Genomic DNA, 21,076 nt, shown 5'->3' with positions numbered 1-21,076 from the left:
AGCCAGCCTCTTTTCCTGAACTCTCCATTCCACTCCCCCCCCCAACAGACACTCAGTATTCTGTGAGTAGGGATGAAGGACAAATTTGGTTCAGTTCGCATTTAAAGGAGAACCTGCTAGCTGAAACAATATGCAAACAGAAACAAAGCTCCCCTTCAAAGTTCACACACCTTTGGATTTTGCAATGCTGTTCTCCAAGTATGCAAAATTAAAAAATGCATTTTCACTATATAAAAATGCACATATTAGTGAAAATGACATAAAATGTGCTATGGGAGGAAATTGTCTGGCCGAAATGTGTTTATTAGGAGAAAGTCACACTAAAATGCTGGTGCATCTCCATGAGGATTGCAAATTGCTGCAGAACTGAATTTGTGACTGGAAAAATGATAAAATGAGATAATCAAAATTGACAGATCTATCTGTCATGCTAAGTCCTCATTAGCTTGTTTTTAAACACTCTCTCCTGGGAGCATCTTTCCAGCAGAGATTTCCTGCCATGCTATCACTGGAGATGCTGAAGGCCAAATCTGTGTGCAAAACATTTGCCCTACTACATGTGTCGTGGCTGTTTAAATTATTACTTTTAATGAAACCCATTGACAAGCAAAGGTTTCCAGGATGGTGCAGAAACCACCTGAACTCATATTGCATGTTCTGAGGATTGATTGTGGCCATGCGGGCTCCTGCACCTGCCTTGCCAGAGACTTTAGGTGCCACCCAAAGACATGCTTTGAAAATCTGCCACCCAAGCCTAGTCAGCCTGAAAGCACTGATGGGGATGATGCTATCATATCACCTGCTGGTTGCTATAGCTACAATGGCCTCTGTACAGTAGTAGGAAGTGCTGCAGGGTGCCAGCTTGAGCAATCCCATTGGCCACAGAGGGGAGGATGGATTAGTTGCCTAGCAACGGTTCACTTGACAACCTTTCATGTGAAGGAAGGAAGAATGACAGGCAGAAACCTGCCCACTCACTACGCAGTCCTAAGCAGCAACTACATTGCTTGCCTACAACAAGCATGGCTTAAGTCAGGGGTGGGGAGGGAGGAAGCATTTTTCAGTCTGAGGGCCTTATTCCCTGCTGGGGGGCCGCAGGCCAGTGGTGGGCGGGCCTAGAGGCAAAAGTGGGCAGAGCAACCAATGTGAATTTTACCTTTGTACAGTAGGCCGTTTTCTGCACCCACTTGCCCACTCATCCATCTGGGCAAGTGAGAGGGATTATCTCAGTTCAAGGGCACTTTCTGGCCAGGTAAAAACACTCAAAGGGGGGGCAAAGCAGAGCAGGTGAGGGGAAGGGGGCTGCAGAAGGGGTGTTCCAAGGTCCACCTGTCAGGAGCTGGAGTCAGGCATAGGTCAGCAAAAAAAGCACCTGGTGTCAGTGAAATTAACTCTTTATTCAAAGAAAACAAAACAGCTCAGGCTTCGTGATCCCAGCAACTCTTTCCAGCATGTCTTGCCCCAATGAGGCAGTTGTGAGGACTGAGGTCTCTCCACTTTCCCACTGCTCCCTAAGGCTCTACCCCTGGTTCCTTCCCCGATAGTCTAAGCTATGTCACCTTGTCGTTCGTTGCTCCGCCCTCTTCATTTCTTTGCATATTCTGGAGACCAGGGGGACGGGAGCTGGTTGAAGCAGGAGGGGGTGGGGACTCCCTGGGTTCTTCAGCAGCTTAGCTTATCTCTGCCTCCTGGCCCCACTCCTCTCCTGCCTCTGGACTGCCCTCTGCCCCAGCCTCTTCCTGCTCACTAAACCCTGTTGCCTTCTGACACCTACTGCCCCCAGTTCTGCTCCTCTTCTCCCTCTGGCCACTTGTCAGTGTCCCACCTCCCTGGTCCCCTGGCTCTGAGCCTTCTTCCCTTGGAGGTTCCCCAGCTGGTTCCTCCCACCATTCCTCTGCATCCAGCCAGTCCATGACACCAGAGAGAGAGAGAGACCTGGAGGGACACATTTGGCATAACTGATGGGCTCATATCTCCCCATCCTTCCAGCAGTGTCAGGGGAGAAGAAAGCTCCCTGAGCAAAACCCAGAAAGCCATGCCAGCAGCATGAGACACGCAAGAGCAGCTCTCTTGCACCGCAGTGTTATCATTTGTTCATCGCTTTCTAAAAAATGTCTCAAGGTGATGAACAAAATATTAAAAGACAAGGGTTTACCATTTAAAATCCACAACACAGAATAAAACGCCTCCATCGTCATCAAGTTTCCATCCATCAGCAAGAACAAAAAGGGAAATTTCCTAAAAAAGATGAGCCCCAAGTCAGGCCAGAATCATTCTGCATTATGGTTAAATGAAGACCCAAAAAATGCCTGGATGAACAGGAATGATTAAAGGCCAATGACATTGGCACCAGGCAAGTCCTGTTTGTTGACGTCATTTAGTCCTAGGAATAAATGTGAACATTAAAAGTAAATAGACGGCAGCACAGAGAACAAGGAAGAGAGCAGGTCCCTTTACCGAGGGCAAGATTAAACATTCGCTGATGGATGTGTGAAAGCCGCAAGAAAAGAGGAGGCAGGAATTCAACAAAGATATAACATACAGGAGGTTACAGGACAAAAACTATTTTTAAGCCTCATTCTCCTTCTCTCAGGAGTTACATGAGGATGACGAAGAGAGCTTGGGGCGGAGGGGCAGGCTCAAGTATGGCTCTTCATGTAAATGAGCTCTCGCCTCATTAACACAACTATCTGCATGGCCTAATTCTTCAGGAGCAGCGCTGGAGAGAGAATTCAGATTAAAAAATAATAATTCAACTATAATTTAAGAAGGAAGGAACACATTAAGTTCCTGGTCCTCAAGGAGGTAAAAGTATGTGTGAAAGGGTGTGGGCAACAAGTGCTGAAGGTTAACCAACATTCCCACTGGTTGTGGGCAGGACTGCAGGACCACACATAGCTTCTGGTCATTATGCCAACAAGCAAAACATTCGTTAGTGTCAGATTTGTTTCTGTTTGTGTACATACCAGAGGGGATGGGGGTGTCTTTACCCTATGTACCTTGGCTAGGTATGGATTAGGGATGGCTTAAGGACTCCAGTTGCTGTGGAACAGATTTAGAATAATAGAATCAGAGAATTGTAGGGTTGGAAGGGACCCTGAGGGCCATCTAGTCCAACCCCCTGCAATGTGGGAATCTTTTGCCCAATGTGGGGTTCGAAACATGACCCTGAGATTAAGAGTCTCATGCTCTACTGACTGAGCTATCCAGGTGTGAGAAACAATGCAGTGAACACCAGTATTTTAAAAATGAAGTAGAGGATAAATGTGCATTTGGGATAAATGTAATGTAAACAGAGATTAAAAACCCAGCCCTGGAAATGAAGCGAGTGCCTAGCAAACAGGTGTATTAACAAAGCTATAAAAGGGCTGCTTATCTGTGGGGTTTAACTTGTTTTTTTCCCTGTTAGAGATGCATTTACTTTGCTTAGATTCCAAACTATGTCCATACAATACCTGAGGAGTAAATTATTTAATAGGCCTTTGTGTACACAGACCAGGCCAGATCAAATACATTGTGCACTATATCTTGTTTGGCCTTTTACACAACTTACCCAGGGATAGAATTTCTTGACTCATTTCATAATTTTCCCGGTCAATCTGATGATTTCAAAATTAGATGGTTGCTGAACCATCGTAGACAAGTTTATGACCTATACCAGTGGTTTTCAACCGGAGCGCTATGGCACCCTGGGGTCCCTTGAATGATGGTCAGGGGCGCCATGGGCAACACTGGCCTCTACTGTATCCTTCTTTCATTCTCTCTCTCTTCTGATGCCCTCTTGTGTCTCTGCCTTCCAATGGCTTGCACAGCTGTTTGTTGCAGCAGCCCTGGCTACAGGCCCCTCTCTTTGGGGAGGGGGGGAGGCAGCTCAGACCAGGAGACAACGGGCAACAGCAGTGGCTGCCCAGAGGACTCCAAGGAGGGGAGAGGAGGCTGAGCGAACACTCCACAAGGGAGGATGCTCAAAAAAGGGTGAGAGTCTGCCGGCAAGGGGTGACATAACTGGGCTCCTGAGCCCTACAGGGGTGCCGTAGAAAGAGTGTAGTTGGCCAAGGGAGCCGTGGGCTCAAGAAGGTTGAAAACCTCTGACCTATACAACAGGTTTGAACACAGTAGCAGTGGCAAAAGCTATTGCTGCCGTTTTGATTCAAATCAAGTCAAGCGTCAAGGAAATCTCTTTTTAAGCTAAACGATTCGGGTTCATTTTGTATTGTTTTTAATCCTTTTATTAGTTGCTCTTTTGGTACTGTTTTTAGAACTATTTTCATGGTATGCCTGTGACTCATAGCATTGTAGAGCAGGAACGCTTTGCCCAACATGGGGCTTGAACCCATGACCCTGAGATTAATGGTCTGCCAGCTGAGCCATCGCAGTTCCATTGCCCCATGGCAATAATTAAGCTACAATATTTTGCAGTTCCAAAAATTGATATGTTTTAACTTACTTTTCAATTGGGTTTTTATTCTTATTAATATTAATAGAATCCTAGAGCTGTAGAATTTGAAAGGGACACCCAAGGGTCATGCAGCCCACCTCCAGCAATGCAGGAATCACAGCTGAAGAACCCTTTACAGATAGCCATCCAACCTCTGCATAAAAACCTCCAGTGAAGGAGTTCACTACTTTCCCACGTAGTCCGTTCCACTGTCAAAACATCTCTTACCATCAGAAAGTTCTTTCAAATGTCTAGTTGGCATCTTTCTTGTAATTTGAACCCATTGGTTTGGGTCCTACCTTCTGGAGCAGCAGAAAACCAACTTAGGAACAAAGGAAGAGCCTGCTGGATCAGGCCAGTGGCTCATCTAGTCCAGCATCCTGTTCTCAAACCAGCAAGCCAGAGCCTTCCCCCTTCCTGGGGTTTCTAGCACCTGCATTCAGAAGCGCTGCTGCCTCCGACCGTGGAGGCAGGGCATAGCCATCATGGTTAGTAGCCATCAATTGCCCTCTCCATGGATTTGCCCAATCCTCTTTTGAAGCCATCCAAGTCGGTGGCCGTTACTGCTTTCTGTGTTTTCCCTAGTTCAACTATGTGCTTGCTCCATCTTCCACATGACAGCCCATATTGTAATGACTATTGGGCTACAAGCAATAACAATATGACTGCCTGACAAGGTAGCTGGTGCCTTTTAAGCTATTAAGTAGTGCTTTCTTGGTGTGTGTGGTGTAGTGTTAGTAGGAATCAGTTTTTAACTAGCAGGTCCCCCGGTCCCCGCCGGGGCTCATTGAAGAAACTGCTAAGCTCCTTGTCCCTCTCTCTACCACTTTGCTCAGCAATCTCCGAAATCAATAGCAATTGCATAATTTCCTCACTTGCCTGCGGGTGGTGGCCAGGAGCAGAAATGCTGGTGAGAATCAGCATCACAGCAAAGAAACAAACAGTGCAAGCATCCTGTCCCTCTCCATTGTAGGAGGGCATGCAGGAGAAAAAGGATCGGGGGTTTTTGAGTTCATTCAGTGGCAAGCAAGGGAGACCCCCCGTGTGATAAGCAACTTTCTGCTCCCAGCCACCATTCACATGTGACAGCTCCTTGGAAGGCTGCGCATGAGATAATGTGGCCCCTGAGCTCAGATAACTTTTACTCCAGGGATGGGGGATTTCGGGCTGACTCCAAAGGAAGCAAAGCTGCCGTCATGGAATTTTTAGAGGCAATATATGGGCTATACCAGGAACAGAGCCTGCTCTGCTTATTTTTTTTTATGATCTGCAGTTCCTTTGTGTGTGTGTGTGTGTGTGTGTGTGTGTGTGTGTGTGTGTATTGTTTTTATAAGAAATGTGCTAAGTTTAAAACACAAATACCTGTAGTATTACTTTCTAAGTATGTAAAATGGACTTAATTCGCTGTTCATATGTCTTGAGACATGTGTGGAAGGTGATTAATAAATGCTAATAAGTTCCTGTAGCACATTTATCCAACACAGGCCACATTCCAAAGCTCCATTTATCCAACACAGGCCACATTCCAAAGCTCAAATCTCAGCTTGATACGATGAGATACAAATGAACTTCATGCCACCCATATACAGCCCCTTTGATCCCATTTTATTCCTTTTTATGAGTGAACAAGACAATAAGCTGAAGGTAACCACAACTTCCTGTTATTACACCCAAACTAGGAGACTGTGCTTGATGGCTTCCCAAAAAGCCAGGATCTAGAAGGCAACTATATACCATGGTTTTGTATTCCAGCTGGTTTGAGAGTCACTAACCTGGTTTGGATGTAACAGGAAACCATGGTTAGCTGAAGCCTTCTCCCCTCTCATGAGAAGGGCACAGTGGAGTGGGAGCATGTGGGTTCATGAAGCTTGTGCATGTCTCAGCTTATTAAGCCAAGATGTGATCACCTAAATGCAGCTCATGTTTGAGTGCTGACTGCAACTCATATGAGTGCCATTTTAGGGAGCGCAGCATAATGCAGTGCAGTATCATCAAGGGGAATAATGAATTCTTCCTTCAAGGAGCAGAGACTCTCATAGGAAAAGCATGCTGCTTTAGGAACTGGACCAATAGTGAAACTACAAGCTTAGCAAGAAGCAAAGATTCCATATGGAATTTATTAGATAAAAAAGAAGAGTGTTGGGTTTTTTTTTGGCGGGGAGTGACGTATTTCCCCTAACAGACAAATAAAGAGCATTGGCAAAAAAGTGCAGAATCACCCTGTTTGGTCCAGAATCATGAAGATTAGAGGGGGAGAGGATTCAGGCTGGAGGGGCAGATACACAACACAGACAGACGGGCACACTCACCCCTTTCCTTGACAAAAAGGCTCAGACGGCAAACAGCACAGGCAAAGCAAAGGATGTCAAGGTTTAAATGTGAATCAAGCCAAATCTCTGTTCTTCCAGGCTGCCACTCCAGACAACGGTTTAGTGCCACACAAGGCAATCATGGGCATTCAAGAGAAAGCTTTTAGGTGAGAATATAATAGGCTGCAACCTCCTAGCCTCTGCGCCCAGCATCCATCTCAAACAGCACCATTACCACTGTTGTCTAAAAGTTATCTTGCTGCTAGAGGAGGTGAGTGGCTGACTCCTTTGGCTCTGCGGAGAGTAGCGTCAAAGTTGCAGTGTCCCATCCGTCAGGTTCCCAGGGTCATGTTTCATTTCTCTTTCTTTAATTCTGTAGCCCAGACGCCTGTAAGAGAGGAGGTTGGGGGAAAACTGAGATGGAATCCAAAGCAAGCAGCTGAAATTGTTGCAAATGTTAAATAACATGAGAATCAGAATACCTTGCGGATCAACTGTCATTCCTCCAATTTATCTTCTGCTTCCCCCTGCACTGGAGGGGCACGACAAAAAGTCTCACCCGAGGACTGTGGCTTTCTTGACACAAGGACCTTTACAGCAGGTGTGGGGGACCTCTGGCTCTCCAGATGTTGCTGAACTACAACTCCCATCGGCCAAAGGTTCCCCAAATCTACTTTATAACTATCTAATCAGGGACGTTGCTAGGGGGTAGCCAGGCCCCAGGTTTTCTGTGCTGGGCTCTCTGGATAACCCTGCTCCTCCCTCCCCTTTTATTAATGGACTATTTCTTTTCTTTTCTCTCCAATTCTTAATGGGCTGTTGAGCACGCTGCAAAGTGTGTTTGCCTCCATGCATACACATGAGCATATACTAATTCAGTGCAAATGTGTGTACTGCAGCACATGCACACCCCCACCCCACCCCGGCCCTGCAGCCTTTTTATTATTATTATTTGTTTTATTTGAGTACCTAGCAACGCCCCTGCTTCCAGTCCCGCAGAGGGGGAAAGAAACGTCACCTATAGCTTAGCAGAGTGTGAGGCAATACCCAACAGTGAGGGGAAGTTGTTCTCGGAGGTCATCCAGGCCCCGCCGTCCACCACCAGGGTTGTGCCGCTCACATACGAGGCAAGGGGGCTGGCCAGATACAGGACGCTGTGAGCAATCTCCGTCTTGTTCCCCACCCGCTGGAGGGGGATATTCCGAAAAAGGTTTTGTGCTTCTGGATGAGGCTGAACTAAAAACAAGAAGGAGGAAAGCAATGTCTTTGCTTCAAAATGGCACGCGCGCACACACACACACAATTTTTATGTATTGCATTTGTAGTGCACCTCTCCTCCAAGGAGCTCAAAGTGGCCTATGAAGTTCTCCTCCCCCCTCCCCGTTTTATCCTGTGAGGCAGGTTAGGCTGAGAGTGAGCAAATGGCCCAAGATCACCCAGGGAGCTTCATGGCAGAGTGGGGATTTGATCCCCGGACTGCCAAGTCCTAGTTGAACACTCCAACCACTGCGCCACACTGGCTCTAAGTGGTGTACATCATAAACAGTATCGCTAAAACAGAAAAATGCAACACGAAAACCAGCAGAGAAGAATACAAATTGAAACCTGGTCCCAAGTTGTTGAGAGCTTTAAACGTTAACCACAAGGCCTTGTTGTTGCAGGTCCCTCAGCACAGATGTGCCATCAAAACCAGGATTCTGTTTTCACAGTGGCAAAGCAGATTACTCTGGGAAGCCCACAAAAAAAAGAACAAAGCCCAACATCTCCTGAAGAACTCCTTCACGTTTCCTAAGCGCTAAGACCTTATTCCAATGGTGGTGCCTCAGAGGGAGGAGAGGCACCCCCCCTTTAAAAAAATTGCCTTTCTTTTCTCTCCCTCCCTTTTGTACCCCATTGCTTAGCTGCAAAGGGGGAGAACCCCCATTCTCCTCAGCTGATTGGCTTACAAGCATAGAGGGGGCAGTCCGAATGTATGCATGTGGTCTGCACCCCTGTTAGCCGCCCCTGTTGTAAAAGCAACTCCGAATGCTTCGTGATGTTTGAGTATAAATAACATATTGTCTGATTCCCTGCTTGGCACAGAAGATTGTTGGAAGTGTTTCACTGCAAGTTCATTGAGTCTCAATCTAACAAGTCTTGATTCAAGTCATCTACTGAATTTTATTAATTCTTATGAACCATCCACCCTGGAAAGTCTAATGGATAGTATAGGCATGCCTATTTACTTTAATTTATGTATGCTGTGCTCTCCCCCCCAAAGAGGTAAAGAAGGCATGCATTCTTCCCCACTTTACTCCTACAACAACCTTGTGAGAGAGGTGACTGGTCCAAGGTTGCCCAGTGACCTTCATGGCCGGGTGGTCTCCCCAGTTGTTTCTTTTCCAGGTAAATCACACAGACAGCACTTCAAATTATATTTAATGGTTTACCTAAGCGGCGGTGACCCTCTGTACCCGAAATAGGACCTGGCGCCAGGCTATTCACTCTGATTCCATTAGGACCCCATTCCACAGCCAGATGTTTTGTCATTGAATCTGTAAGGGAGAAGACAAACAGAGAGGTTCAAGAACAAATCTTGAAAAGCAAAGAATTACAGCAAATCTAAATCTGGTTCTTGCCCATTCACAAGGCACCCGCATCAACTCTGCCCCTGCAAAAGCACTGTCTCTTGGTGATTGAAAGGGGCCCTATCCATAACAAGCTGGAATGGAATTCTCCTTTTGCACATGGAAGAATTACATTGCATGTATGTGTGTTAAATGTATATATATATCATTAGGACAATAAACAGAAGCAAAACAAACAGAATTTCTCAAGCCATTCAGCACTTCACAAAAAGAAAAGAAATAGTGAAACCCACCACACAGAAAGCAATAGGATGAATGAAAGCCAGCTGAATTTGCAAAACTCTTGACAAGACATTGGGCTGATTCAGATGTTAATGGTTTAGTGCTAGGACAGGTGATCCTAACCAGGGGCTGAATTCCCAGCACCACTACAAAAGGCAGCTGTAGCAACAACAACAGGAAACATGTCTCCTCTCTCTGAGAGAAGTCTGAAGAAAACAAAAATAAACGGAAACAGAATACAGCAAACATCCGTTCCGTGATTCCAACAATCTTTGCCGGAATGCATAACACAGGCATGTGACCTGGACAGTGAGAGGAATAGAAACCTAACAGGTCCAACTGGTCTTCCTCCCCGCAAAAAGCTCAACAACTTTGGTCAATCCAATGGGTAGATCACTGCCAGTTTTTTTTTTTTAGTGGGAGTAGATCGCAGTCTCTTGGGAGTTGGATATGCCTGTGCTAGGAGAATGAGCCAAGCACTCATACACTTCCCCCTTCCTCCTCCAGCACAGCTACAAGTTTTACTTTGGAAGCATTTGCGTCTGTTTTTGATTAACCATTTTGCTTGAACCTGGACAAACTGTTGAAATGAGCTAATGTCAAACCATAATTGATGAACTGGCTTGTTTTCACTAACTGACGTTAAGTGAACCACTGTTTGGAGTTCAGACAACATGCTGAAGTACAATTAATCTAGAGCAGAAGCTTCCCATAACTTCATTGTTGCCATGCCAGGGAGGGGAATCACTGCTGTAGGCTCACCGTAACAACAACAACACTTTCATTCAACAACAACAACACTTTCATTATTTATACCCCGCCCATCTGACTGGATTGCCCCAGCCACTCCCAAGTGGCTTCCAACATAGTAAAAACACAGCAAACCATGGCTTAGCATTACATCCAAACACAGTCAATATAATACCATACTATATGCATTTGCAGATAGCAACTCTTCTTTTAAAAATTCAGACAGGGAGGGCACCCAGGTCCTAGAAGTGGTCTTCCCAGGACAGTATCATTGTGGGCCAGAAGGCTTCTCTGTTGCTCAATATGGAAGCTGCAACATCTCTTCTAGACTGTAGGTGGCACCAGAGCACCATAACTTGCACTTGGGTGGGAGGGACGGGGAGAGGAATAAAACTTGATTAAGGGTGTAGATGAGAAGGGGAGCCAAATTGCTTACGGTACCTATGGCTGCCTTAGCTGTCCCTGCATGCATCTGGAGAGCCTGACCTTTGTAGCTTAGGGTTGCCGAGATATTGACAATGACTCCGCCATGGTCCTAGATCAACAAAATAAAGTCAGCTCTGGGAACAATGGCAGAAAGGATTAACAGCAAGGGCAGGAGACACAACCCAAAATGAACATTGCTGGCATAAATAGAAACCTCCCCCCCTTTCTTTTCTTGAAGGGAACATGTCCCTCAGGTGTTTAAAAAAAGCTTCCCTACCCCTGCCCAGGGCAATTGACCCCAGAGTGCAGGAGCTGAGGAACATCTCTGTCCGCAGGGAGAGAAGCCTCTTATGGAGGAGAGAAACTTACACGGAGACACTTCTCATACAGAACTTTGGAGACGTTGAATGTTCCTAAGGTGTCGATCTCAATCACGGTTTTGTAGGCATTAAAGGACAGAGCGCTGGCTGGGCACAGGAAGTTTCCAGCAGCATCTGGGGACAAGGGAGTGAGAGAGAGAAGTTGGAGACTGAATCAGCATGGCAAGGCAGGCTGGCAAGGCAGGCGGGGCTGGTACAAGGGCATGCTGTGGCATCAGAAACCACTCCATTTCACTGCTTACTACAGGGGTGGGGAACATCCAGCCTAGGCTCCCTCCAGGCCTCTTTATCTGGCTCCAAGCCACACCCCTCCATGGCCCTGCTTTTGCCTGGCTGGGATGTTTCCTTGAACTTTGAGGATGCCTCTTGCTTGCCTGGACAAGCAAGAGAGGGGTATGTGCATCGGTGTAGCCAGTTTTTTGGGGGGGGCAGTGAAGGGGAAGGACAATGACCTGTCCTGTCTGTGACGCGATTGGCCAGTTTGCGGAAGCCACGCCTATTGCTCACTCTGGTTTCCAGTTGCATTCCTAGAATGCACCACAAGTGACCTCAGCGAGCCTTTCAATTTCTAACGTTCTGGTTTTCTTCTACTTTTAGTTAAGTATTTTTTATTTATTTACTTGATTTACAGGGGGTGGGGGCAGCTGGGGAGAGAGTATGTTTGCAGAGCAACTAGTTTACATTCATTGCTCTGCCCACTTTTGTCCCTGCCCCCCTGCCAAACACCCCTGGAATATGGCCCTCAGAAGGTTTCTCAGAAGAGCATGTGGCCCTTGGCCTCAAAAATGTTCCCTATCCCTGGCCTATTACTAAAACAGCCCTGCCAGCACCCTCAAAGATCACCCTCCCAGAGCATGCAACAGTGAGCATTTCCCCCCAGCTTGCAGACAGGTGGCCGGCCAGCAGTACGCCCCATGAATGTCCTCTGCCAAAGCAAATAACTTACTGTTGACAAGGATATCAATCCTCTCAAATTCCTTGAGGGCCTCATCCACGGCTGCCATGATCATCTGTGGCTGCCTGACATCCAGCGTGAGGGGCAGGCATCGCTGGCCAGTGGCCACTGATAGTTTCTTGGCAGCCTATTTAAAAAAAGGAAAAGAATATTCGGTAATAAATGACCCCCTTCTTCTGTCTTCCTGTTGCAGCATGGGAAAAGGGGATTTGTGTCAAGAGACTGGGAAAAGGGATTTGTGTCAAGAATCAGGGCAACATTTCCATGTTAAGCACCTGCTGTGCTGTTGGATGGGGAAACCCTTCCTGGTTTCAGCAACATATTGCATAGTTTAGTAAGGTTTTCAAAAGGCTTCTGTGAAACATTTCAGATACCTCTTACTTGGAAACAGAGGCTCACCTCTGAGAATCTATGATGTGGTATGTTAAGGGCTGTGCACCAGGAGAATTGAAGATGAAAACCAATATTCATGGGAGGGACCACATCTCAGTTGTAGGTAGACAAGAAGGGATCTTTCAGTTTTGGTTCCCTACATTTCTCATTTCCCCCAATCTCAGTTCTCTGCTTTTCTGCAACCATTTGGGTGGAAGATGGGGAGACCAACAGTAGGTGGAGTCACAGTCAGTGACAGAGCCAACTAGTTTTAGTTTTGTCCTTCTTCCCCTTGCTCAGTTCTACCAGGCAAACCCTGAGACTAAGGAGAAGGAAGCTGATTGGCTGTTCCATCCCTAGACTGAATGTAAGAAGGCAGGTAAGTAGGGGCTGGCTGGTGGCTGGCTGAGGTTAGTGGGGCAGTTTGTCCTAAGAGAGAAACACAGCTTAGAATGCTCTTCCCTTCATCCCCAGCTTCCAAGTTTTCTTCAGGCCTCACTCACGAGTTGTCCTATCCACCACCTTTTTCTTAACTTAAAGAAGAAGGAAGCCATTGTGTTGTGAAACTTTTCTTCCTTTGAACAGATCTTGCACAAGAGTGCCCACAGATCAGATCCATCTGTCTTCTGCGAATGCCAGTGGTTGTCAAGGGTGAGGCCACACTGGAGTGGCAGGAGAGGGTGGCAAGTGTGGCAGGAAGATTCAAGGGCAATCAAAGAAACATTTAAACATTTCATGAGGTGTGTTTAAACATGCCAGTGTTGTTTTCCAATGTATTTCTCATCAATAAGAAATTTGGCGTGGAGCGAGCAAATTTTTATTCTGAAAGTGTGGCCCAGAGGAAAAAAGTATTAGAACCACTGGTCTATACCACCCTTAACACCTCCCCAATCTGTTGCTTGAGACAGGTGACTCCAGCAGAGCTGCCTCTGCCGAGGCCTTGCTTTGCATCTGAAAGGCATGACAATCTCCCGTCCACTCACCTCTGTTAGCCTCTGGAGGTTCCTGCTGGCAATGATAGTATGACAGCCATGCCTGCAAGCAAAACCTTAGATGGTGAGGGTGACACAGAACACCTTGTGCTCATCACTCGCTTGTCTACTCAGACACACCTCTGCTACCAGCCATGGGGGTTCAGTATGCCTGTGTGCTGACTAAGCTAATCGAGTGATCTCCATGTATGTCCGCAATCTGCCATCAGATTGGAGAACCCAGAAACCATAAAGCTCAGGTATTAACACTGGCCAATACTGTGCAGTTTGGATAGGTTTTAGATATAGTCATTTGTATATTTAATTTGGTTGTGCTTAGGGGGGGCTTGTGTTCTTCTCCCAGGTTGTGGAGCTGTGGCATTCAGATTTTTTACAAGTGTGTGTGCTATTTTTGGGGGGAGGGGGCAACTCTCCTTGATAACATCCTGCCACCTTTCCTTCCAACCAGGCTGCTACATGGCAGTGATCATGTAAAGTGCAGAAAGACATCCCGATATATGGAGAATCCCAAATGGCTGCAGTTCCATAGCACATCTCACCCCATGTTGTAGGACACACATCTGCAAAAAAGCTGCAGAAAACACAAATGGCATGAAGCACGATACAGCTGCAAAGGGAAGGAAGGATTTGCTTCCTAGGAACAGGCTGGCTGCAGCTGCAGGAGAATACAGCAGAGACCAAAAGCATCGCAAGCTAAGTAAGGCCAAGCTGCTCCTGCACCAGAGTGTCCATACCTCATCAGAATCTCAGCTGTGCGGAATCCAATGCCGGAGCCGCCACCAGTGATGAATGCAACTTTTCCCCTAGAAAGAAAAAGGACGTCTGAAACCATGGCAAGTGGGATTCACATACTTTTCACAATGCACTTTCAGAAAGAGCAGCATCAGTAAAGACACATACAAAAAGGAGGGATGAGGGAAATTCAGTCAGGTCAGATCACATCAATCCCAGGCAGACCAGAGGTTTCCTGAATACTCCACTTAGCAGATGCCACTTGTACTATGAAATGCATGTCTGATAGGAAGACAGTTTACTAATATGCTAGAAGTCAATCTTTATTTGTCACCCTTGCACTGAAAGTAATTTAGGCCTTCACAGGAGTCTCGTGAAGCAGATTAGGCAAAAAGATAACCACTTTCCCAATTCAACTGCACGAGCCCTCAAAAGGCAAAACCACATCTACCTCTTTTCCCCTTTTCTTCCCAATGTCTCAACAAATGAAACTGATTTGTAAAAATGTTACGAGAGACATTGCACATATTTCTCTAAATCAAGAAAATCTTTAATAAAAAAAGGGCAAAGCCATCCAACATTATCAGCTGCTACAGAATACCGGTAACTGTTTTGATACAAGTAGTGGCATAAACACATACCTAATAAGAAATTCTGTTTGAGTGGAAAAATACGAACTCTCAGAAGTAAATAAAAAGGACACTGGATCTGTTGCTGGTAAAGAGGCTGTGACTAGAAATTGCACCTTTAGAAATCTTTAAGAGATGAGAGCAATGTACTTCCAAGCAGGCCTAAAACATGGACATATTTCTACAAAGCAAACAGTCATTCCAAGCTTGAAGGAGGCTTATACTAGCAGGGAATTAAGAGGATAGTATAAAAAGATAAATTGAAACTGCACGAAATCCATCTTATGATGCATCAGTTTTGCCTTTGGGAGAGAGATTCGAGCCCTTCATCTCTTATGCCACATGTACCTAATTCTCTTATAGTTTAAATGTGTCTCTCACAGTATTTTTAAAATGTTACATTTCCCTATCTTCGACAACATGTAAACTGTTGGTACAAAATCTGAAAGGAGGGATCAGTAAAGATGATTCCCTGAGCTCTGAAGATGCATATCACATCTTCCTATTTCCTTTATTCTAATATTTCCCCCCCACAAAAAACACTGTTTTGTGGCTACTCCCAACACATTTTTTTAAAAGAACACAAGTTAAAATAAGCAACACATCATTATTAATATACCCTCACCAAGTATAAATTGACTAACACCAAAGTATAAATTGACTAACACCAAAGATCAAGAGGAGCAGGTGAGGAGGTACGGTAGACATAGCAGAGGAGAGGACTGAAAACCACACAGGGAAAATTAATCTAGAAAAAGGTTTCAAATCAGTGTTTTAGTACTTGGTAGTACTCACTTGAGAATGTCTGGACTGAAGAGGTAGGAGTATTCCTGAAGACAGTCATCAGTGTCAACATCAGGAGGAGGCTGGCAAGCAAAGCCTAGCTGGGACATGACTTCCAAGACAGTTCTGCAGAAAACAAGACACAGCCATCACAAGTCCTGAGAGGGAGAAAGAACCAGCAATATTTCCATACAGCCCCCAATTACGCAATGATCACTATGCCCAGCACATGCTGCCAGCTGACCTGATCCACGAAGAAACAGCTGGGAGGCAAAGAGGCTTACTTCATATCCAAGATTAGCCATGGCCAAGCAGCTTCATTCTTGACTGATAGAATTGAAGGCAACTTCAAATTATCATTTCTAGTCTAACACGTACACATACCCTCCAAATAATTAGGGGAAAATGTGAGTTCATTAATAAAAAGATTGGAACTTAATGTTATGCACTTAGTTTCTTATAGGAAAAGTGCTGTGAATAAACTGTAATAAAAACCATGTGCATGGATAAAACACTCAATACTATATACCAGTGTTTCTCAATCTTTTTCCAACTGTGCCCCCCTTCCGACCTTGTTTCCGTCCTGGCACACACACCCCATCCTACTGGTAGAAAGAGCATGTTTTATTTATGATTTTTTTATAATTTATACAAATATAATCACATAAAAATTTATAATTTAAGATTTTCTATATCAATGTGACCCTTGTGCTTGATGACCAAAAAAGAGAGCTTTTTTATATCCAGTTCTATTGTCGGGTAAAGGTAAAGGTAAAGGGACCCCTGACCATTAGGTCCAGTCGTGACCGACTCTGGGGTTGCGCACTCATCTCGCATTATTGGCCGAGGGAGCCAGCGTATAGCTTCCAGGTCATGTGGCCAGCATGACAAAGCTGCTTCTGGAGAACCAGAGCAGCATATGGAAACGCCGTTTACCTTCCCGCTGTAGCAGTTCCTATTTATCTACTTGCATTTTGACATGCTTTCAAACTGCTAGGTTGGCAGGAGCTGGGACCAAGCAACGGGAGCTCACCCCGTCACAGGGATTCGAACCGCCAACCTTCTGATCAGCAAGCCCTAGGCTCAGTGGTTTAACCACAGCGCCACCTGGGTCCCTATTGTCGGGAGGGATAACCAAATATCACCTTGGTCCGTTATGTTAAGGCAATTCTGCATTAGGCTGAGTAAATAATTCACACAACTGAACCCTTATTCTACCAAATACAAAGTAGGAAATGCCATGAAAAACAATTTTGCTTTATCCCAAAGCAGTGGAAACTTTTTAGTTATTGTACTCTTTATCCAATAATGATGTTTTTCTTGACTGAAAGTTACTTTGGCTGCTATGTCGCTCTATGAGCACTTCTTGCAAAGAAATATCAATGTCTTTTTTCTTTTCTGCTTTCTTTTCTCGGTTACTTCTCTGTTCTCTTAACTTTTCATTTCCCTCTGTGGCCCCCTAGTCTCATGCCATGGTTTACACAATTTACACAATTTACACTTGTGGCAACTGCTGCTATACACATTCTCTCCCCACCCCACCCCCAATTAACTCTTGCACCAACCCCACACATACGTTTTTAAAATTTAGGAGTGCTTTTTGTGTCATGCCTTCTAGACTGCAGGTCTGAAAGGGAGTGACTGTCTTGGTTTCCTTCACCAAGCATAAGCTGCTCTGGGAACTATTTTGGCTGAAGAGTTTAAATTAATAAACAGAGGATGAATTTGCTTTATCAGATATGTGACAGCCATTCAAATATTTGAAGGCAGCTAATGTATCCACTCTTAATTATCTCTTCCCCTGGCTAAACAATTTCAGCTCCCTCAACTTTAACAAGCTTTCCCAATCCCTGCCAAGCTTATCAGAGAAAATGGTTGAAAATTTGCAAAAAAATAAACAATTGCATAGGCCCCTTGGTGTAAAAAAAATTCTTCCAAGATTTTTGGAAGTAAAAACTACACCTACCAGCCCATGAAAAAATCCTGCTCTACAAATTACATAAGACTAACTTCCAGTGCATTTCTGGAATTCTCCACCAAGCAATAATCACATCTAGAAGTTGAAGGCATAACAGAGGTGGAAACTTCTCCAATACAGCGATTTTTAATCTGGGACTAAAGCAGAGCATTGGAACTCATTTATCCTAATTATTATCTGAGCATGTGAGCCTGAACCCTGTACTACTCGCCAAACAACGGAACATTAGAAAGGAAAATGCTATAACCAGGAGGAAGCTGGGGGGAGAATATGAGACTGTACTGTTTTACCTCAATAATGTGAAAATATCTAATAAACTATAGATTAAAAAAGAAAAGTGAGGATACCCGCCAAATATTTACTGGAAGAATGTACTACAGCATGGGACCAGCAGCCGAACTTCTAGCAGAGGCCAGTTAGCTCTGTAACACAAGGGTAAACCCATAGTTTTACTCCAGGTAATCCAAGCCACTGGTCTTCTACTGGGTCATGGCCTGATCCAAGGTGGGTCACAGCAGGAGCACTACCATCATGCAAATATATGGTAAGATATTAAGAAAGGAGTTCCCAAATGCATGTTTGGGTTAAAAGTGGATCTTGGGTCTGAAAGGGTTGATTTAAGCAATCCAGCTGGGTTAGAAGGACTCAGACAATCCTCATGGGTCCAACCCTTAAGGATGGTGTTGCTTAACTAATAGTTGCTAGTTAATGAATTATCTTGCTTAACCTTTATATCACATCTGAAGCACTTCGCAGGCTTCACCTAGTTGTGCAATCCTTACACAACAATCCAGTAAGGGCAAGTCAGTATTCTTCCCCCACATACTGCAAATGGGCTGCCTTGTAGCCAATTCATAGCACAGAAAAAATTCAAACTCATAGATTCATTGCTCAGCCTCTCAGCTTCTATGCTACTCCAGCAGATTTAACCAGGTTTTAAGAATGGGTCACTCCCCTATCAGTCTTTTCCCTTCTATGTCAGTCTATATGCTCTTTGAGGTCAGGGCTCTAAGTATTCCCGCCCGCTTTATAAATTTCGTAAGGCACCCATGTGCAGCAACGCTGCCTACGCAAACACATCACACCCTTTCTTCTTTTAAGAGTGCTTTAAAAACATTTCCTTTCAGTAAGGCTATTTATGATTACTTTAATTTTCAAATTGTTAAAAATATGCACGCTTGCTGGCTTCTGTAATAAACCCTTTTATACCGTGCACATTTTATTGTTATTTTATCTAGATCCCTGGGTAAATAATTTGTGAATCACTTTCTGAGAAGGCTTTCTAAAAGGCTGGGGTATCTAGGTCCATAAAATAAAAATATTAATAGACTTTGGCTTTTATAAGAAATCTTTTTTTGTTTTCTTTACTGTGCTGCTTTTAGTATGCTGCTGTTGTTCTGTACATATTAAACAATGCTAATTTTGAGAAGCCTTTCTAAGGGGGGGGAAGAAGTCTATAAAACAAACAGTGACAATGCCTTGTAAGTGTTACTGCTTTAGGATTAATGCTCCAGGATTACAGAGCATTGAAGCTGGAGCCCCACATGTTGTGGGGGGAGGGAGCTGAATGGCTTTCTCAAATTTGGGAATGCGCCCCCCGCAATCTTCGAAACGAAACGCTTCAGGGGCGGCCTCTTCGCCCTCCTTTACTTATCTTCTTCTTTCTCTCTCTATTTTCGGGGGCTCAGGCTTTCCTAACGCCGCCGCTGCCGAATCCCCTCAGGCGGCTCGGCTCTCACTTACCTGTCTAGCCGCGGACTTCGCACGAACAACAGTATACCTGCGCGCACGGCTCACCCGCAAAGCATGCTGGGAATTGTAGTTCCCGGCCAGGAAGCGCTCGGCCACCCAGGGGCATTGTGGGATGCGTAGTTCCCTTACCCTGCAGCAGCAAAGCCGCTCGTCGTCCCCATTCTGGTAAAACTTTCCTGCCTTGGCGTGGTCCTTCCACGGGGCTGTGGCAGGACTTCTAGGCCTTGGACGTTTTCCCCCTTTGTTTTTTTTTAAAAAACCCAACCCATAAAGCCCGCTGTAAATGGATAATCACATTCCCCGCCTTCCCCTAAAAGAATTCTGGCCAATGTAGTTTATCCTTCTCAGAGGTACAGTTCTGAGCAACTCTTAAGAAACTGCAGTGCTCAGGATTCTTTGAGGGGGCAAATGGTGCTTTAAAGGTATACTGTAGTGTGACCCATAGCAGGGGCGTACCCAGGATCAAAACTGGGGGGGGCAAGGGGTGGGCCCAAGGCATGGGAGGGGAGGGGCAAGGGGCGGGGCCAAGGCACAGGAGGGGAGGTGCCACAAAGTGGGGACGTGGGTGGGGCTACAGAGCCCAGGTGAAACTGACTCCAGTCTAATAACACCAAAAGGGGGGAAATCCAGGGAAATAATAAGGAGGATCAGAGAAAGGTCAGGACAAGCAGCTATAAAAAGGGACATTCTCAATGAGCCTGCTGAGGACCAGCTGTGGTTACGCAAGAGCAAGGACAAGGCATATCCCATACTACACACATGGGCACTCATATTATGAATGAACAGCATCCTTTGACAGCCTGGCACCTTCCACGTGCTTTGGACCACAACTGCGCTGCCAGAGGCAGATGGGAGTTGTAGTCCAAAGCACACGGAGGGGAATCAGCTTAGCAAATAAATAAATTAAAGTTTGCCTGCTTTTGCCTTATCCCATCTTTTGCCTTATCCCATTCTGGGCTGCATCAATAGGAGTATAGCATCTAGATCAAGGGAAGTAATAGTACCACTGTATTCTGCCCTGGTCAGACCTCACCTGGAGTACTGTGATTCTATGATTATATGAAAAGTATTGAGGGAATGGAGGAGGGGGGGCAAGTTTTAATATTGTTCCATGCCACCCCAATATCCACAACAGTGAGATTCCAGGGGCCCAGGCACTTACCCAGGGTTCATATTTCCACAGTGGAGATAGTGGTGTCTTTATGATGTATTGCTTATTTACACATATTTATAAGCTGAGCCTACAATACAGGCGCTACATAATTATACTTTGTCCATAATAATTTTCACACAACCATCTTAAGAAATCAATCTATGCCTAGGTAAGCCTGTATAGGATAGCAGCCTGAAGCACAGAAACTATCTACAGCCGCTCCTTTCACTTGAACCCCTCACAGAAATCCTGTAGAGCTGGCCTGAAAGGGACCCCCAGGGTCATCTAGTCCAACCCCCCCCCCGGTAATGCAGGAATCCTGCCCACAGCAAGACCGACCCCTTTCATACGTCCGGATTATATAAAGTTATATCCCTCCTAAAGGAGAGAAGAAGAAGTAAAAGGACTCCAATTCCCCCAAAAGTCCACCACCTGCTTTCTTCCTGTTTTGTTCTGAGCATCGCCCAAAGATAAAAAGCGACTGTTAGGGCAAAATTCTGGGTGCGAGAATGCTCAGCCACCCAGCTCATCAGGCAAGGGCCTGTGGTCGTTGCAGAGTATAAAAGGAAGGAGTCCAG

The 21,076-nt window shown here is 45.4% G+C and overlaps 1 protein-coding gene across 7 annotated transcripts; it reads right to left on the bottom strand.

Moving 5' to 3' along the window:
- Nucleotides 1–1,378: 1,378 nt before the first annotated feature.
- DECR2 (2,4-dienoyl-CoA reductase 2) lies at nt 1,379–19,521 on the bottom strand. Of its 7 annotated transcripts, XM_060283002.1 has the most exons (11): nt 19,337–19,367; nt 17,941–18,015; nt 15,628–15,741; nt 14,206–14,274; nt 13,463–13,514; nt 12,099–12,234; nt 11,142–11,266; nt 10,788–10,881; nt 9,177–9,281; nt 7,795–7,983; nt 1,379–7,135 (listed from the first exon to the last, which is right to left on the bottom strand). In XM_060283002.1, the coding sequence occupies exons 3-11, from the start codon at nt 15,723–15,725 to the stop codon at nt 7,101–7,103; spliced, it is 903 nt and encodes a 300-aa protein (XP_060138985.1). In that variant the 5' UTR covers nt 15,726–15,741; nt 17,941–18,015; nt 19,337–19,367; the 3' UTR covers nt 1,379–7,100. The 7 variants fall into 7 exon arrangements, with proteins under 7 accessions (XP_060138985.1, XP_060138984.1, XP_060138983.1 ...); XM_060283001.1 differs by lacking the exons at nt 17,941–18,015; nt 19,337–19,367 and adding an exon at nt 19,475–19,521 and having other exon boundaries at nt 7,717–7,983; XM_060283000.1 differs by lacking the exons at nt 17,941–18,015; nt 19,337–19,367 and adding an exon at nt 19,475–19,521 and having other exon boundaries at nt 7,766–7,983.
- Between the last annotated feature and the right edge of the window lie 1,555 nt (nt 19,522–21,076).

This window comes from Zootoca vivipara, chromosome 14 (assembly GCF_963506605.1).
Source record: "Zootoca vivipara chromosome 14, rZooViv1.1, whole genome shotgun sequence".
In the NCBI taxonomy this organism is placed as follows: domain Eukaryota; kingdom Metazoa; phylum Chordata; class Lepidosauria; order Squamata; family Lacertidae; genus Zootoca; species Zootoca vivipara.
The sequence above is the reverse complement of the archived record's forward strand: the minus strand, read 5'-3'. Positions and strand labels throughout refer to the sequence as shown.

What these genes read in the sequence shown, in the direction of transcription:
- DECR2 (XM_035131654.2), bottom strand. Translation starts at nt 19,506, where the DNA reads ATGGGGACGACGAGCGGCTTTGCTGCTGCAGG. An exon ending in ACCTCCAGAGGCTAACAGAG is followed by an intron (nt 12,235 to 13,462) that starts GTGAGTGGACGG and finishes TTTTTTAAATAG; the next exon opens with GCTGCCAAGAAACTATCAGT. An exon ending in GATTGATATCCTTGTCAACA is followed by an intron (nt 11,267 to 12,098) that starts GTAAGTTATTTG and finishes CCTTGTCCCCAG; the next exon opens with ATGCTGCTGGAAACTTCCTG.